We start from the raw sequence: 18097 nt of genomic DNA, 5'->3' as shown, positions 1-18097 counted from the left end.
CACCATAGGGGGAGTCTGGGCCCAAAGATGGTTAAAGAGGTTCCAGAATGGTCAGGTCATAAAGTTGCATGGTATCAGCCTGAAATCAGCCTGTACAAAGGTCCTAAGATGGTCTGTGAAAAACATCTGCAAACCACCTGTTCCTTACCCCAAAAATATCTGTGGAAGTCCTACAGGGGGTGATCAAGGAGGACTTACTTTCCCCAAGACCATCTCTGGATCACCTGCAGATGGTCTTCAAAGAAAAAACTGCACTTTGCCTGTTTCCCAGACCAGAACCATCTGCAGGAGTTCTTCTGGAATTCATGCATTGATTCAAAATATCCAGCAAAGAAAAGACCACATCACCCTTGAGAACTCAATATAAGACTAAAGTATCAATATAAGCTTCACATTAGGTGCCTGATTTCTTGAGGACACTTGTACATTTCTCAACATAAACTTGGGTTCCATATTCTTTCCTTCCAGGTTTCAACACTTTCATTGATCCTTTCTTACCTTCTGTATCTTTTCTCAATCACTCTGAGACACAAGAATCTCAACAACTGGTTAGACCAAAGTTTTACACTAATCAATATCAAGATCAACTCCAATCCCTCAACATCTTTACCTACAATTGAAAGATCCAAGGTATTCTTGGATTCTAAACCTCAGAGAGAAGTTTCCCAAAGTCTTGATCCAAGTTAATTCCCAGTACAGAAGAATACCCCAGCTAAAAACCTCAAACAAGGTCTGTTGTTCCAAGAAATAATTGAATAGTTTAGAGTGGTACTTGCAGTAGCATAAACATTTTGAATATTAGAAGTTTATTATGGTTAAGATGGGATGTAAGAAGAGGAAGATTTGTGCAAGTTCTGTGCAAGATATGAATAGACCTTGCACAGATCTTGCATGTTGGTCTTGCACAGTTTTTGGACCAGTTGGAACACAATAACAGGGGTTGTCAAACCATTCAATGTGCAAGATGGCTGCAAGAAATCTTTCACAGATCTTGCACATTAGTCTTGTACAGGTTTGAGGACCATGAACCTTTGACAAGTTTACCAAATGTTTTCCCACAATACAGCTTCATGTCTTTTTACATATCACAATGAGAAACACTACAAAAAATGTTTTTTTCAGGCAAAATATGATTGAGTTTACTGCACAAAATGATTAATCCATAGTGCAGAATTAATGCAGAAAAATGCAGAATTAATGCAGACTGGGTGCATTTTTAATCATCTTGTAAAATGAATATAATCATTTTTCACCTTGGAAAAATACATCATATTCACAGTGAAAACTTCTCACCATAATGTAAAAGTCACAAACGCAGATCAGTGCAAATTTTTTACCCAAGGCGGAAGTATTTACATCAAAAGATTCCATAAAAACTTCCTTCTTTCCCAACAATAATCTCAGCATCATCAGTAAAACAACAACAACAACAACAACCATCATCATCAAAACAACCATCACCAAAAAAAGAAGAGAACAATAACAACAATCAGCAAAAGAAACCAACTTCTTCAAAACAACATATATGCATCATCATCACTCAAACATAGAAAAAAACCAATAACACAAGATGAATCTATTTACAATCAAAACCTTATCTCCGGACAGACACACTGCACACAAACACACCATCAAACTTCTCATTGTATTCAAATAATGGAAGAAAGAAAGTGAAATTGAAAAAAAAGTATATCAAATAATAAAAGCACAATTGAGAAGATAACAAAGTGGGAAAGGCAGAAAGACACGCAGAGAGAGAGAGAATATGTATAAAAGAAATTGGAAAAATGGAAACGATCAATCAAATTGAAAAGAATCGATAGATTAATATCACCAAGTCAAAAAAAACGATATTTGAGACAAACCTCAGTAAGAAGTCATCATGATGAAAAAAAATGAAAGACGAAAAAGAAAAAAAGAAAAATTCAAAGAGCAAAGAGAAAAAGAAGTTTTTTTTTTCGACGGACGAAAGGTTTAATTCATCACTTCATTAAAGATCAATTGTTTTAATTGTTCTCTAGTTAATTGTTCTTTACCATTATCAAAATGAAAGAAAGAAGGATCGAGTGGAGGCGAATCAGGTTCATCATCTGGATCATGATAAGCCGCTAGATAAGGATGTTTTAATGCTTCTTCACATGTGATTCGTTTCTTGGGATTAAATGTTAAACATTTCTCTAAAAGATCGACGGCTAGATTCGATGCATTCGGATAAAGTTGAGAGAATGGTTTCTTTTTCTTAAATGGTAAAGCTCGGATATAATCTCTCGATCGATGCGAGCTGATCGCACTGTTCAAACCCAAGGAACAGTTAACATGCATTGATCGTTATAGACGTCTTGATGATTGTCTACATAAGCGGAACTTACTAGAAATCATCTAGTGAGGGTGTTCCTAAGACATCCAAGATCAACGTAAGTTGATGATGATAATCACGTCCTGGGAAAAGTGGTTTGCCATTCAACATTTCCGCCAAGATACAGCCCACACTCCAAACATCAATAGCTTTGGTGTATTCCTTGAAGCTGTTATACATCAATAACTTCAGTTTACCATCTTCAAGAAAACCTCCTCCTGATAAAGATCGTTCGAATCCAAGATACTCACGTTAACATGATCTCTGGAGCTCGATACCAACGAGTAGCTACATATTCTGTCATGAAACCGGTAGCCTCCTGTTCACCCATGAAAGCTGATCTAGCCAATCCAAAATCACAGATCTGATGAATCAAAACAAACCAGATCAGATCAGATTCCGTATTTTCGCGATCTTCACTCATGCTCACCTTGAGATCACAGTTTGAGTTAAGGAGTAAATTCGAAGGCTTCAAGTCCCGGTGTAGTACGCTGATCGTAATGGAATAAGGATGGTAAGATTACGCGATTAGAAAGAGCTTTGAGTCGTCTTGGAAGAGGTCAGGGTGAAGACACATACGCAGCTGAATGGAGTGCCTTGAGACCTCGTAAGGTTTGATAAATAAAGTACTGAGAATGATCATCAGAAAGATCTTGGGTTCTACGACGATCGATCGATGAAGAAGAAAAACATAAGTTAAGATTGGAAGGTCAAAACGAACAAAATCAGGTGTGGGTTTGTAAGATCACATACCGAATCACTCGATGCATATCAGTTTCCATTAATTCTTGAATCAAATAAACTTCTGAAAACTCTTCAATCGATGGAGGTTTCACGATATCTAAAATACTTATAATATTTTCATGTGAGAACCATCTTAAGAGTTTAATCTCTCTCAACGTTCTCAAACAAAACACTATCAAATCGATCGAAATCAGGTTCAGTAGGATACATAGGGAAGTAAGAGGTAGGAAGAGAGACAAACTTGAGTGATCGAAGGGTGTGATCTTCTTGATCGCAACCTTTTGTTTCGAAGGTTCATGAACCGCAGAGCTTGGAGCGAAAAGTGATAAGGATTCGATCAGTTTTAATAACCCTTCAAGAACATAAGAATCAAAAGACTCACCATACTACACCGTAAGCACCTTCGCCTACTACATCCAAAACAGTGTAATCGGTTCCCACATTGAACTAAATAGAACATAGAATAGCAATAGAATGATGATCAGAATTGAAGACAGAGTGGTAAGCGATCATGAATTAGTCTTGATTACATTACGATCCATGTTGAGCTGAAACTATTCAACTGTCTTCAAAGGTTAGCTGACTGAAAGAACTTTAAGCAAGTTGACTGTGAGTATTGAGATGTGATGATGAGAAGGATTGTGGTGGACGTGGTGTAAGTTGGTGTGAGGCTATGAGGGGTGTAGGAATCGATTGGTGAATGTATATTTACTTAATGCAGTTTTGTAGTTTATAATTGACTTAAAATGGTAAAAATACTTTAACCAAAAGCAAAATGGGAAAGAAAAAAAAACAATTTAACGCTACAACAATATGACGAAGTTTGAACTTTTTGGTGATGAGAAAGAATTTACATATTACTTTCTACATCATTCACATCATCTTCTCACCTTCTTACAATTCGACATCGACTGCGATAAATACATCAAAAGCAGTCAAGAAGGAAATGGGTTTTGAATCATGTATTCACTGGTCATCTGATCAAACAGGATCAAGCCCAGGAGGTGATGATCGGAAGGTATGATCATCGATCAGAATGGATGAACCTTCAACCCACAAGGATCAATGACTATCAGGAAGAAGCAGACATGCAGTGGATATGATATGTATGGATCAAACTCGGACGAATCACGTCCCCGTTACGAGCCAGTGTTAAACCTTTGAAATTCAAAGAGTAATCCATATAACGGACCAAGTCAAACACAAACTATTGAAGATGATGTCCAAAAAAATTGAAGGACCAATGAGCTATAGAATCGCAAAGGAGGGGAACCAATACTCTAGAGACTCGAGAGATGGAAATCTGCAAAATAAAACATTGAACAAGAATGACAAAGGTATCCAACCTACATTCAACTTATACCAACCAACTCCATTGTGAAGTTGTATATGGAAATTTGGATCCCTCAAAGTGGACCTGGGTTGAAGCAAATCAACTTCTGTGATTGGTTGGTGGAAGTAAATTTTGCACACTTCAACATCTGAATCTTTATACTGGAAACCTGAATACAAAAATGGTAAGACATTCAACAGATCAGTGTACATATCACTTTTTATGATCATCTCAATCAAAGCTGTGTACCTTCTACTGGAAGCCTGAGTTAAGCAGAAATGGGAAAACATTCAACAAATCATTTTGTCAATTTTTATCACCATGTATACCAACTGGGCCCTTGGTGTTTCATGCTTGTCCTTGCAGTCAAACACTGGATGTGATTTTTTTATCTGTGACAATCTTGATTAATCATGTTGAATATCATATGATCACATCATTCAAATGAGGTAAGTTAGGGTAAGTTATCTCTCAAAGTTTCTAAGCTCAAAGCAGTGGAGTCATGAGAGATAAAAAACCTTGGACCTTAGAAGCACATCTAGTATTCAGCATACACAATTCTTCAGCACAATCATTGATACAATGACTACCCTTGTTGAGCAATGATGACCAGAAAGATTCCCACAATGTTTATCCATCTCAAACTCCAAAGAACTGAAGGCCTTCTAAGTCATTATTTATATGAACTGTTTCTCCCACTTATGATCAATCCAAATCAGTGAGATTTGATCTTTTACTCCCTCCTGCTTGCTCAATGTTATCAGTGAATCACAAAATCATCAGACTGTCTTTGGAAGTCTCTTTACTTTTCAAATTCAATGGAATGTACAATGTGCACTGGGGTTGGAAGGCGTTAGAATTCATGTCATCTTTACAAGGTTAGATTATGATAACAGAAGCAACAAACAGCAAGGTCAGATCTATGTTTTGTCATTGGGATACAACAGAAGTATGAGATGTGGTTTAGTTGCATACAGCAAGCTTTCTGCCAAGATAAATTGAGTGCATGACTTCATCATTTATTGGTGAGTTTTAATCTTGATACTTCTTTTACATCCTATCACAATGACTATTCTTACTGCATACCATGGCATCTAATGTAAAAAATCATACTTCATCCATCCCAGAAATTCAATGAGACCCCTGGTTTGTAGCTGGGTTGAGAACATCAGTGATTTTGTTGAATGGTAGCCGGATTACAAAATCAAACCAAGATATTGTCCGCCATTCTCTGATTGGTATTTTACCACAGCATTCGAGCTGAGAGATCTCTTTTAGATCCAGTATAATTTTCATGAGTGGAGATATTGACACGTAGCAATTGCCTCATCAAGCTATCATGGTAGCTCACAATATATGATCTACCAATCTTATGATAACTTAAGGTGAGGTAAAAATGTATCAAACAGAAATAGTGATATATATATATTGGATGTCTATCCAATGAACGTTGTAAAAAGAAGACTTGATTGACTTTTGTAGGGTATGTATACTCTTTGATTCAACCTTTCAAGCTTTAATGAATTGACCCATCTTACTTAACCAACTGACATATTCCTTTTGTTCTTTATGTTCAGCAAGATTTGCAACCCTACAAGAAACCAACAAACCAAAAATCAGAAATCTGCAAAAAAGAGAAACTTAAAAGAGAGAGAGAGAGAAATGAATGACATACACCATAGCTAATTCCGATCCGATTCCACGTTCTTCTAAAAATTGAGTAAAACCAGATTGTAATTCTTCATCTAAATCAAGAAATGTAGGACCGATATAAAGTCCTCTACGTTTCCAATCATTTTCAGAAGATTCATCTAATGCTAAATGTTCATCATCATAAAATGATACGTTATCAATTTCGAATGAAAGACCTATTTCACCAAGAAATTGAATTTCAAACCCGGAATATAGTCAATTAGGTATTCCTTACAATCGGAAAAGTCTTACACTAAGAGAAATGAACTTACCATCTGTGGTTGAATCGATGACCATTCCTCCTTTACCTGTCTTTACAATACTAATAGCCGTTCTAACTCTAGTATTTTGGATTTGTTCTTTTTCTACATCTTCTGATTCTAATTCAATTTCTTCATCTTCATCCATACGTTCGATATCTGAACAAGAGAATAAGATTCGAATCCTTCATAATTCAAGGAGAAAACATGAATATCAAATGCTTAAGTAGGTTTGAGTTTTGAATAAAAACCCGAAATGAGACTCACTTTTCGTTTCCGAATGTTCTTGTGAGTGATACTTCATCTGATCCAGGAACATCATTAATCTACATTTGAAAAAAACATCTCGTGAATGATTTGAGATGGGTTTCAAAAAGATTGAATGAGAAAGTGATGTACATACAGTAAACGTTTGATCGGCTTTGAAGGTTTTTAACCATGTAGGTTCTTTAGTTGATTCCACTTCTTTTTCATATTCGATTTCCGATTCAAGCCTTCCAATAAGTTCAGTATCAGCTATTTTGAATAAAACAACCCCAATCAAAAACCGTCAGCTTGAGATAATAAAACGTTAGGATTGATAAAAAAAGGTTTCGAACCTTGACCAGCTGATCTGTTGAAAGATGTAGTAGAAAAATAAGTAGGTCGATTAAGTTGAGGCGCAAATGATGATGCTTGATAAAGGTTTGTGAATCTAGCGGGTTTTGATTTTAAAACTTGACGTGATAATGAGATTAAAGATTTGTTAAACATTTTGAAGAAGTTGGACGTTGAGAATTCTTTAGGTGAGGTTTCCCAAAAAAAGTTGATCTGAAGATTGTTCGAGGATATTTGCTGATCACGTGATCGGGCGCAGTCACTGCGGAAGGAATCGTCCACTTCATTCTCATGATGTTTCATTTCGATGCCTCTCCGTTCCCCTCCTATGACGTGAGGGGTCATAGGTCTGACTTGAATAAATGAATTGCAGTGGCATTCAAGAATATGTTGCATGTCAAGACAAACTCCCATGATTTAGAATCAAAGCACCCACAGGTTCCACAAAATCCTCAAGCAATCAGACAAAAAGACAGGTCCTGAAATTGTGGACAAGATGTGGGTGTGTCTTTCAAGATAAGCAGTAGCAGTAAATTGTATCCTTATAGAATTCTGATTGGAAGTTGGTCACTCATCATGCAAACACAATAAGTGAACAACTTGATGACTTCTTTTGTGGATCATGAGGTTGGTTCTGATTACATAGCCTACAGTTGTTGAATTTATTGAATATGTTTATAGGAACACAAACTCACCACTTTGTAAACAAGGAAGAACCACATTCATCAAGGAGAAATTGATCAATTGAACAGCATCCTTGCTGAATGTGAAAACACTTTTTTTGTTTCTCTTAAAATGCAAAGATTACAACACCAAATTGATTCGAGAAAATATTTTGGGAGATCTAGGCAGCTTCTTTTTTCAAATAAAATACAAAAATATATCCAATTAGATGTATCTGTTAGCTGGGAACTCACTCTACAGCTACCCTCATGTCTGATTCACCCTTAGCTTCTGGTCTGTGAACCTTCCATATATGTCTTTGGTCTCTCCCAATCGTGTTAGGTATCTTCATTCTTTTCTTTTCTTCTGTGCTTGTTGCTCAGGTCTTATAGAACTAACAGGAGGACTTTGAACTGTGCTCCTTACCCGTATTTGGCATCTGTTGCAAGATGGGTGCTTATCAGCTACATAGCTAGCCAAGTCTGAATCTTTCGTGTGTTTTCAGGGCTATATAAGCCCTCTTAAAGCAGCGAACCAAAAGGTCATTTCCCCTTGTGTATCAAACTGTCTTGAGTGTGCTTGCTATAGCTTGATGACAACACAACCCATCCTTAGAGATATCCACAGGTCTCTGTGATGTTGGTTCAAATCATGAGGGAATGGTGCTATAAATCAAATAACATCTACATATGTTGGATTCTTTGATGCCTCTCATTGTCTTTGCGTGGTTTGAATGCTCAAATTTATTTTCCATCAGTTGCCTTGAGTCCGTTGAAAAAAGTGTTGAAAATGCGGACAGACAAATCCCCCTTCCAGAATCCGCATGTTGTTTGCGCCCAAAATCAAGCCTGACCCCCCCTGGCCCTGAGTCCTAAGATACGTTGTCCAGCCCGAGCAGTTTCTGAATGCCTTCGAGTCTCCCCAGGACCGGATAAACGGACGCTTCTTGGGTCCCAGAGTTGGAAGAGCCAACACACCCAAGACATCGATCGACAGCTTCAAGCTCATATCAACAAACAACACTACTCAAACAAATGCCAAAATGACATCAAAGCCTTCATCAACTTATCATCTTCCCTATCTACAACAAACATTTGATGTTAGGATTAAAATCATACTGAGCTTTTGGTTAGTGATTATCTTGAGTTTACCAGTTTGGTGGCAAACTACAAAGATCGAACGTAAACCATTACCAAAATCTACATTAGAACATTGGAAATCACTTCAGGTCAGTTCTTCTGTTTGATTGTATCATTCTTTTCAATTCTAGAAACTTGAACATCATACTAATTCTCTGAATCTTTTTACATTTAGAATAGCCATGTCCAATTCGATTTCCTATTCATTTAACTTCTAATTCCAAAGACCTTACAATCCAATCATTAAATGAAGAAATAAACAAACTGTCTTCTAAACTTGAGAGTCAAAAATACAAGTATCAAGATGAGATTGATATTATCACGGCTCGTTGTTTTGATTTTGATTTAGATTATCAACTTGATTCATCAAGTCATGATCGTGCGTATTTTATCATCTGATATTTCTTCCAAGACTCAATATTGATTCCAATCCTTTACATTTTCAGATATTGTAACGTATAACCATGAAGCTTTATCGAATTCACATCAAACCTCGTCACGATCCGGCGGAATACCTATTCGATTGAGATGTGAGTTTCTTCCTTTGATGATTCAAACTTTGATTTCCGAAAACAAAACTTATGCCATGTGTTTATTGTAGCTAAAAACCCATCAAAAGAACTCCTTAAAAAGCTTGCACCTCTGTCAAGATCTTCTGTTTCAATTCAAGGCAAAGATTCACGCGTGGTGAAATACTCGGCAAATTTGAAACTGATCTTCAGTCTTATGAATGAAGATATCACTAAATCTGACGATATACTTGGCTGGGAGATAAAAGAATCGATTCGAGGTGAGTTTTCTTTCCCTTTCGAGTGATTCAGACCACCAAGTCTTATCTCTCGTCTTCCTTTGCAGATCATCTTTCGCCGGTCTTGACTAGCCTTTCATCACTACACAACTTTACGTTCGAGACCCAAATCTCACATTATTCACCCCTCACATCTCAACCTACTGAGCTTCATGAAATGAGTGATAATCCTACAAAAGAGAATCAAAAGTTATTTATTATTGAGGAAGACGATTTGAAAGCTTTCATCAATGAAGCTGACTGGAGTCTAGGTACTGTTTTTTCTCTTATTAAGTCAGTTTGAAATTATCTAAACTCATTCCCTATGATGCCATGCAATAGGATCACCGGTATCTATGGACCCTGTATTGCATTTTGTGCTATACATCCCTTCTGTTGAACATCGTCCTTTCAAAATCAGACGTAAAGATGGTCAGTACATGTCATGTAGTTTTTATGAATCACGAATATTTACTAATTTATTCATACAATACATCTCAGGATCACTCGATCGCGATGGAAGTTTTATCCGACCACAATGGGGTAGTGTGGTAATTTACAACCCTGAACGGAATACAAATGAACCGAACCATTCAACATCAATCTTATCTGTCAAAGAATTGACTCAACCCATGCAAATCTTTAGATCACATCTTTTAAATTTACTTGGAATTTCTGATAAAGGATTCGGATTGAAATCTCCATCCATTGAAATTGATTCGATTATGAGACGTAGAATTTTAGAAACCAGTTTGGATTCAATTAATGATCTTGATGTGATTTTTAACCTGATTGATCAACAAAGTAATATGCGTGTTGGATCAGATGTTCAAAAGCAAGTAAGAGATTCATTAAAAGCGCTTCAAATGGTTTGTTCTTTTACACTTTGAATTCTAGATCATTGAACATTGAACGATTTTATTCATCAATACTTCCTTTGATTCAAATTGTTCGATCCAGGCACAAGATGAATTAAAAACCAAAAACACAATGATCAACAAACTAACATCATCAATCTATCTCATCAATCTTTCATCAAGTTTATCATCTAAAGCCGTCTTCAATCCCACCATGTTATCATTACTTTATTTTCCTGATGAACATAAATATGCGATTTATACTCCTTTATTCGGTCCAATCTTTGTTCCACTTTTGGTTTGTTTGATAAAAGAACTGAAAGGTTTCTTTAGTAGAAGAAAATTAAAACAAAATTCTTTGAAAGAGAAAAAAGAATGAGGTGGTTTGGTTTGGGGGGGTTGTGGTTTGGTTTGGAAACGATTTTTGTATGAACATGAATGATTTCTGTTAAAGGTATTTCACAATTTATGACTCAGTTGTTTTTAGTGGGCATGGTTTATGAAGAATTTCAGTTTTGCAGACAGTTTTGATAATGTCAGTTCAATGAATCTCATAGTGATTGTTCTTCCTTGAGACTGATTTGAACTGGGTTCTTGTGTTGGCTACATCATTTTCAAAGAACGCCTCAGGTATTAAGACGCATCTATGAATCGGGTTTGTGATTGTCTTTCTAGAAATGAGAATCTTGTCTTGAGAGTGAGACATTCTCAAATACTGTCGCGAGGCCGGTCCGGCTCACCATGTCCGGGCTCGTTCTCCACATCGATCATACCCAAGGTTCGGGATCCCCAAAGTTCATGCATCCAAAGCCCTCCAAAGCCTCTGTATGCTTCCGTGGAAAGACAGTTCTGAATGGCACGTCTTGGCAGGTGATGAGAATGTGATATTGAAACCTGTTGAAACGTGATAGGGAAGGCAAGGAGGCAAGTCGTGAGATTAGATTTTTCTCATCTCGATCGTATCCACATAAGAACCCGAACAGCTTCAACATAGCCTTGCATAGCCTTTGATTCCTAGCCTAAACACTCGGACTCGCACTGAGATATGACTATGTCTTCATCCTATTCGCATGAAAATTTCGGCCAGTCTTCACAAGAAGTTGAGGCGGAGAAAAGCTTTGATCTAGAAAATGTGGAGAGGGTGATTCGATACCTTAGGAAAGTGGTTGATGAGACCGAGTGAGCCCGCTGTTTTCCTTCACCCTGTTCTCCCAAAGACATTTCGATGTGGTTCAAGCTTAGCTCGAAATGCGGAACTGATGCCTCCATGCTACCCACTGAAATCAGGGACATCATGACGGGGGATTTGAATTATCCGAGTGGTGTTCTATTGAAGGCCGCTAGAGCTCTTCAACCCGATATACCAATTCAAGACATATGTGAAATTGCAGAAGCCACTCGGGCTGAGCTCAAGCGAGCAGATGATAATTCTCCTTATCCTGAGGTAAGAAAGCCGATGTCTGCCATCTCTGCGCTCGATGAAATATTAATCTGGCCGAATTTGACAGGTCCGGGCTTGTGTGGACGCGTCTGATGACCCTACGATGCCGACCATGACTTTTAGGTAAAGTTTATTTCCATCTCATTATGATAGCCGTAACGGTATACTACTGACGGTCACCGACCATAGAGTTTGGATCATCGGAGCAGCATCAGTAGCTGTGACCGCCGTCTTCAATCAGTTCTTTCAAGCTCGAGAACCTGAACTATACCTGCCTGCGACGGTAATGCAGGTGATCGCCTTTCCTCTGGGCAGTAAGTAGACAGAACAGAAAATCTTGGTCAGAACCGTCCAAAGTTCATTAATCAATCTCTTGATCTATAATAGTTTTGATGGCAAAAATCATCCCGACGCGATCCTTTCATTTCGGGCGACGATCCTTCACTTTGAATCCTGGTCCCTTCAAGTAAGGTCCTACATACATGTCATGATCCAGAGGAAGCTCGCACGATTTTGACATTGTTTCAATTTTCAGCATCAAAGAACACGCGTTGATCACTATCGTTGAGTCCTGTTCTGCTCAACTCACCATATCGCGCTCTGCAACTCTTCAAACTTATTGTTTCATTGAATTGGACCAAGATGCTGAACACGTCCGGAACACCCTATGTGAGTCGGGAATCTTAACTTGCATTATGGACCTTTCTACTTTCAGCAAGAGGTCCAGCAAGAGCTGATTGGCCTTGAGACAGGCAACAAGTATGATTGCTGTACTCAGACTCAAACGGTTTTACAATAATCCCACTCTTGGTAGCAAACTGGGATTTCAAATATCTCTATTGGTCAGTACACAGCTGATGGGATATGCGTTGGCTGGAGTCACAAGAAGGTGAGTTTATCTTATAGCATGGTCAGTATTCTCGCGGCAAGCGTGCTGAATCGACTCAATATACCGCCAGCTTCCTAGTCTATTATCGGGAAATGGTACGCCAGCGCTCTACAGTTGCTATTGTTTTCATTGAAGGCCTCAATCTGATTTGCTTTTAACTTCAAGGTTTGGTGGGAGATTCTTCCTCAGATCTCCATAATACGAGCCTTACACGTCAAAAGTAGTCGATCCCCAGTCCATGGATGGAAGATAACGCCTATGAAATTTTTCTTCGCTTGCACAGTAAGTCAAATTGTCCTTAACTCAAATGGATTGATGTAACTGAGCCGGAATGTCCCACAGATTGCATCTGGAATTTGTCAGTACCTCGAGATTTCAATTTAATCGATGTTTCTCAATTTCTCCGCTGTTATTGATACTAGCTCAAAATTTCCCCAGACTTCATACTTCCAAGTGTCTTCTTCGAGAGTCTCTCCTACTTCAAGTATGTACATGACTTGTCTCCTTGTTGGGCACACACTGACTCTTGGTTGTTGGTTTTTCAGTTGGACAACCTGGATTGCGCCGGATAATGTCAAGCTAGCCCTCATCACCGGCACAGTCAGCGGGCTGGGTATGAATCCATTTCCGACCTTGGACTGGAATATCATGTTTGATGATCCTATCATACAACCACTATGGACAATTGTAAGCTTTGATCTGCAAAAGATAACATTGATGATGAATCTCAGTCTCTCTGGTTACTAGACCAATACATACATTGGTACTCTATGTGCCTCGGTGATTATCAGTGTGATATACTTCAAGAATTGGCTGTTTACATCGTACCTACCGATCAATACTAGTGGTGAGATATCAACCTTCTTTCCAGGTGTGAATCGGGCTGACTTCTAACTCGCTTCTTGACGAGTATCCAGTGGTTTTCGACCGACATGGGTATGTTTTAGGCGCAAACCTTACAACATCCGCATTTATACTTATGTCAATGACTACTACCAATCCTTTTTCGTATCCAGGAAGCGTTACAACGCCAGCAGACTCCTTGATACGATGGGTGGATTCGATCAGGTAGCTCGACCAGACTTTTAAGAATTTTCTCCGTCTAGTGATTGTCTCTGACCTCCCTTTCCTCTTCTAGAATGCGTACGAAGCATACAGCCCACCCTTCATGTCTGCGTCTCAGACTTTATAGTGAGACTACCAAATTTAAATCGGGTATGAGTGATCTCTGATTACTGACTACGAACCAATTGATCTGCACAAACTTCCAGTTATGCCGGGTATTTCGCGGTCTACCCCACTGTAGTGATAGAATCACTACTTCATCATCGCAAGTTCATCTCCGAAGGGCTCTCTCACTATTGGGCCTTGTGTAAAAATAACTTTAAAGGCGATTCCGAGCAAAAGTCAGCAGTAAAGCCAAGATATGTGAATGACATACATTATCGACTTATGCAATCCTATCCACTAGGTAAGTTATTCAAGTCTGAGTGGAATGAATGGTGTCAGAATATCTTACATTGATTTGTTCTTGTACCTATATATAGCTCCTAATTCTTGGTTTGTGGTGATTGGTGTATTTTCTATTGCTCTTGCAATCTTTATGAACGAATTTTAGTCAGTTATGCGTTGAGTTTTCCCTGGACTAAATTGCGGGACTGATCGAAATTTGATGTTTTTAGCGACACTAAGTTACCAATTTGGGGTCTTGTAAGTGTTGATTTGTTTTCGCAAAAGGGATTGAACTATTCAACTGATCTCTGCAATTGATCTCATGTCCTACCTAACAGGCCCTCAGTCTTTTTATTTCACTTCTCTTCGTCATCCCTACTGGAATAAGTGAGTCTCGTGATCTGTTGAGGTTTCAAGTTCAGGATCCGATCTGACCATATCAAATGTGACAGTTCGAGCCGGAGCAGATATACCAGTCCATCTTAATGTTAGATATTTTGCTACCTGAGGACAATAAAGACTTGCTGAAAGACTCACTTGATTGCAGGTGCTGGCAGAGCTGGTGGGCGGGTATATTTTTCCTGGCCGGTAAGTCTGTGCCGTTCCACCAATAACCATATGTACTACACTGAGCTGATCGCATTTCTTTGATTACAAAGGCCTCTTGGCAACATGCTCTTCAAAACTTACACCACTCAGACTGTAATGCAAGCTCATTCGTTTGCTGCAGATATGAAGGTAAGAACATTTCATTGCGCGACTCTTGGATAATGATTTCATTGTTGATTCTTTTCATTTTTGATCAGCTTGCCCATTACATGAAAGTGGGCTCGATTTCCTGAAGCATCACTTCAATTTGTACACTTACTCATCATCCTTTGCCTTGAAGCTACCTCCGCGGGCGGTCTTTATCTGTCAAACAGTTGCGACGGTATTCTCGATGCTCCTAGCTATTGCAGGTACTACAAGATCGTATCAACCAAATATGACTTCGGAATAGTGCTGATGATGGGTGTGGGTCGGTTACCCAGTGCTCGACTGGCAGATCGAAACCTTCCCTGACTTCTGTTCATCGTCTCAGTCACAGCATCTTGTTTGCCGAAGTAAGACCATTCTTACGACGTTGCCAATGACATCAACTGACAATTTGATCCTTTTCTTTAGATTATTCTTTCTTCTTCAGGTATCTTTTCATATCCATGATTTTTACCCGGCTTTCACGATTTGTTGACTTCTCTCCTCATCATTTTCTGAGAAAGTGCTTCGATCATTTATGGCGCCGTGGGACCAGCGCGCTTATTCACTCAAACTGGGGCACTTTATCGATATTGTCTCTATGGGTTTCTGTAAGTCGATCCTTCACTTGTCCACCGCATGTCATCAATTTTTGGCTTCGGTGCTACCTGAATCGGTAATAGATTTTCTGATGATTTATATTATACCCCGTTCTTAGGGTTGGTGTCATTCTACCTTTCATCCCTTGGCTCGCCACAAAGCAGTGGCCTCACTCTCGCTTGAGATACATGAAAATAGTGAGTCTGTAGTAAACTTATTGTGAAATGACTCTTCGGAATGGTGAGGTGACGTCTTCGAAAGTCTGCCATTCTCCATGGAGCTCGTTATTACCCTGGTCTCAGCCTGGCAAACGTCACGTAAGTGCAATGAAGCTGAGAGAAGGACCCCTGACACATACAGATGTTCGAATTATGCTGATTGTGACTGTTTCCTGAATCCTCTAGCCCAATGTTTGCACTAGCTTTGTTCTTTCAGGGTTACTTAAAGCGATGGTACTTGAGTTGGTATGGTAAGTCATGGAGTATCATATACCCCAGAATACCAAATATTTACTCCATGTCATTAAAATCCCTGATTCAAATCCATTAGAGAAATATGCAATTGTCGCTGGCAGTGGGATACCAGCCGGTATAGCGATCTTTGGCTTAGTATATGTTATTGCATTCAAATTAAATGGACAAACGTATGACTGGGTCAGTTCTTCCGATCTAGAAAGATTATCTAATCCCATAAATATAAATGAATATTCAGACTGAGAAAGTATTATGAATGGACCGATTTTTCAATAGGTTGGAAATACTATCTATCAAGCTGGGTGCGATGGTAAAGTATGCACTTTGTTAGAAATACCTGGGAATGGCTTTTGGCCACCTTCTTAGGGATGAATATCAAAAAATCATTGATGTTTTTTCCCAGATTGAGTTATTCCTGATAAAACTCAAGTCGGTGTGGGTGGTACGGACTAAATTTATTTTAGAAACGCGTTGCCAGGATATACTACACACGTACACCTCAGACATATACACTTGGCATATAAAAGCTGTCCCTTTTAGAAAAACAAATCCACTGTCCAATCGACAAATTTTCCATTATTTTGTATATACCTTGACGGAAATCTCTTCGCAAGAATGATGAAAGCAAAGAAATGACTATGTAATGATAGATCTGGGCAACACATGCCTCAATGTCATCCTGTTACTGAGCCGAGTTACTGCGGCAGATATTGTTCACTCTGCTTCCCGGCTTCGTTTGTCACCCTTGAAATAAGTCCTCAATTCATGCAGAGATATGGAGAATCCGAGCTTGGCAATAGTCTATTGGGACCTATTGGGACCGTGAGTCGACCAGTCCAAATACAAACAAGTACAGAAAATGGCACTGTCGCGCGGGTCCTTTGCGGCGAATCAGGAGTGGCTGAAGGATGAATGTGACATCATATTCTTGTTGTAGCATGCCAGGAAAGCGCGTGATAGATCAGACTGAAAAGTTCTGACATTGGAAGGCGTTCAGGTCATCACACTCGAATGCGTTGTGAGCAATGGTAACATTCATCCAGACATCGGGTGTGGGAACTTGACAAACGATGAAATATGTAAGACCGTAAATGCTATATCCTACAGAGGTATATTGAATGAGGTTTGATGAAGATCTTTAAAGCCTGATTGGACGACATCGAAAATACTACAATTTGATCCGGGCTGTGGCTACAGCTGTCTACAAGTCTCGAATCTCATGCTGACTGAATAATCTGGTAGTAAGTCGTCTATGCGGATCATAGGGATCATTGCTATCCTTGACTGGAGCATTTGTTTAATCAATCATCAAGCGCGATGGGTTTAAGAGTATGCAGACGAGATTCTAGTCATAATTCCGATGAACTCATTTAGCTACGCTGGATCCGAACCCCCCAGTGCTGCCAAACCCACCAGAACCACGTTCTGTCTCTTCCATGGACTGCACTTCGACACTGTTGAGACATGTCATGGGCATCAGAGTTCACTTCTCATCATGCTACTGAATATTCTGAAGACTGTTATGTTGAAAGAGAAATGTCACTTGCATGGCGGGTGTAAGAATTTGTTCGATGACCAGTTGAGCAACACGATCTCCTTTTCGGACTGATGGAGGGTAAAAGCGACAGAATCAATTAAAACACGAGCTTAGTGCGAATCATAAGTGGACTGATCACTCACCTTGAAAGTCTTCTTGACTATGATTGAACAGTACTACGCCTACTGGCCCGCGGTAATCTTCATCAATCACACCTGCACCGGTGTTGATACCATGCTTGACAGCCAACCCCGAGCGAGGAGCAACGCGACCATAAGTCGATGGTGGCACAGCGATGATGAGGTCCGTAGGTACCACCGCTCGGCCACCGGCGGCAATCAACATATCTGCCGACGCGTAAAGATCGTAGCCTGCCGCTGCCAAACTTCCCTTGGTCGGGATAGTAGCATCAGGGCTCAGTCGTTGTACTTTCAAGGTGTGTGTTGCTGACGAAGCCATCTGATATCGCGTGACGTAAGAAAAATTGAGAGGAGAGGCCTCAAGGTTCAAGCTCAGTGAAGGGAAGAAGTGATGAAGTCAAA

General features: G+C 39.2%; 5 protein-coding genes across 5 annotated transcripts; 2 read left to right on the top strand and 3 right to left on the bottom strand.

The window, feature by feature from the left end:
* Positions 1-1335: 1335 nt before the first annotated feature.
* Positions 1336-3812, bottom strand: MELLADRAFT_41634 (uncharacterized protein; the record flags this gene model as incomplete). Its single annotated transcript, XM_007404174.1, has 9 exons — positions 1336-2290; positions 2370-2525; positions 2608-2720; positions 2787-2847; positions 2936-3016; positions 3110-3272; positions 3342-3409; positions 3483-3547; positions 3631-3812. 9 exons carry the CDS (start codon positions 3640-3642, stop codon positions 1975-1977), a joined length of 1035 nt encoding a protein of 344 aa, XP_007404236.1.
* A 2130-nt stretch (positions 3813-5942) lies between these two features.
* MELLADRAFT_101606 (uncharacterized protein) lies at positions 5943-7138 on the bottom strand (the record flags this gene model as incomplete). The annotated part of the gene is made up of 6 exons (XM_007404173.1): positions 5943-6024; positions 6109-6301; positions 6398-6570; positions 6653-6711; positions 6789-6901; positions 6985-7138. The coding sequence occupies 6 exons, from the start codon at positions 7136-7138 to the stop codon at positions 5943-5945; spliced, it is 774 nt and encodes a 257-aa protein (XP_007404235.1).
* Positions 7139-8633: 1495 nt separating this feature from the next.
* Positions 8634-10888, top strand: MELLADRAFT_76444 (uncharacterized protein; the record flags this gene model as incomplete). Its single annotated transcript, XM_007404790.1, has 8 exons — positions 8634-8873; positions 8965-9163; positions 9231-9314; positions 9386-9574; positions 9640-9843; positions 9914-10003; positions 10073-10440; positions 10532-10888. 8 exons carry the CDS (start codon positions 8688-8690, stop codon positions 10805-10807), a joined length of 1596 nt encoding a protein of 531 aa, XP_007404852.1.
* Positions 10889-11653: 765 nt separating this feature from the next.
* On the top strand, positions 11654-16332 carry MELLADRAFT_88948 (putative oligopeptide transporter; the record flags this gene model as incomplete). The annotated part of the gene is made up of 30 exons (XM_007404791.1): positions 11654-11872; positions 11937-11992; positions 12059-12183; positions 12257-12335; positions 12405-12432; positions 12512-12538; positions 12622-12758; positions 12829-12853; positions 12924-13040; positions 13181-13242; positions 13304-13445; positions 13506-13605; positions 13676-13694; positions 13775-13826; positions 13897-13949; positions 14030-14229; positions 14306-14375; positions 14441-14468; positions 14620-14697; positions 14758-14798; positions 14870-14948; positions 15017-15034; positions 15100-15182; positions 15292-15313; positions 15466-15556; positions 15707-15742; positions 15826-15862; positions 15950-16014; positions 16095-16198; positions 16267-16332. 30 exons carry the CDS (start codon positions 11654-11656, stop codon positions 16330-16332), a joined length of 2259 nt encoding a protein of 752 aa, XP_007404853.1.
* A 1024-nt stretch (positions 16333-17356) lies between these two features.
* MELLADRAFT_54621 (uncharacterized protein) lies at positions 17357-18097 on the bottom strand (the record flags this gene model as incomplete). Its single annotated transcript, XM_007404172.1, has 1 exon — positions 17357-18097. One exon carries the CDS (start codon positions 18012-18014, stop codon positions 17691-17693), a length of 324 nt encoding a protein of 107 aa, XP_007404234.1.

The sequence above is a fragment of the Melampsora larici-populina genome (assembly GCF_000204055.1).
Source record: "Melampsora larici-populina 98AG31 unplaced genomic scaffold MELLAscaffold_2, whole genome shotgun sequence".
Lineage (NCBI taxonomy): Eukaryota > Fungi > Basidiomycota > Pucciniomycetes > Pucciniales > Melampsoraceae > Melampsora > Melampsora laricis-populina.
The sequence above is the reverse complement of the archived record's forward strand: the minus strand, read 5'-3'. Positions and strand labels throughout refer to the sequence as shown.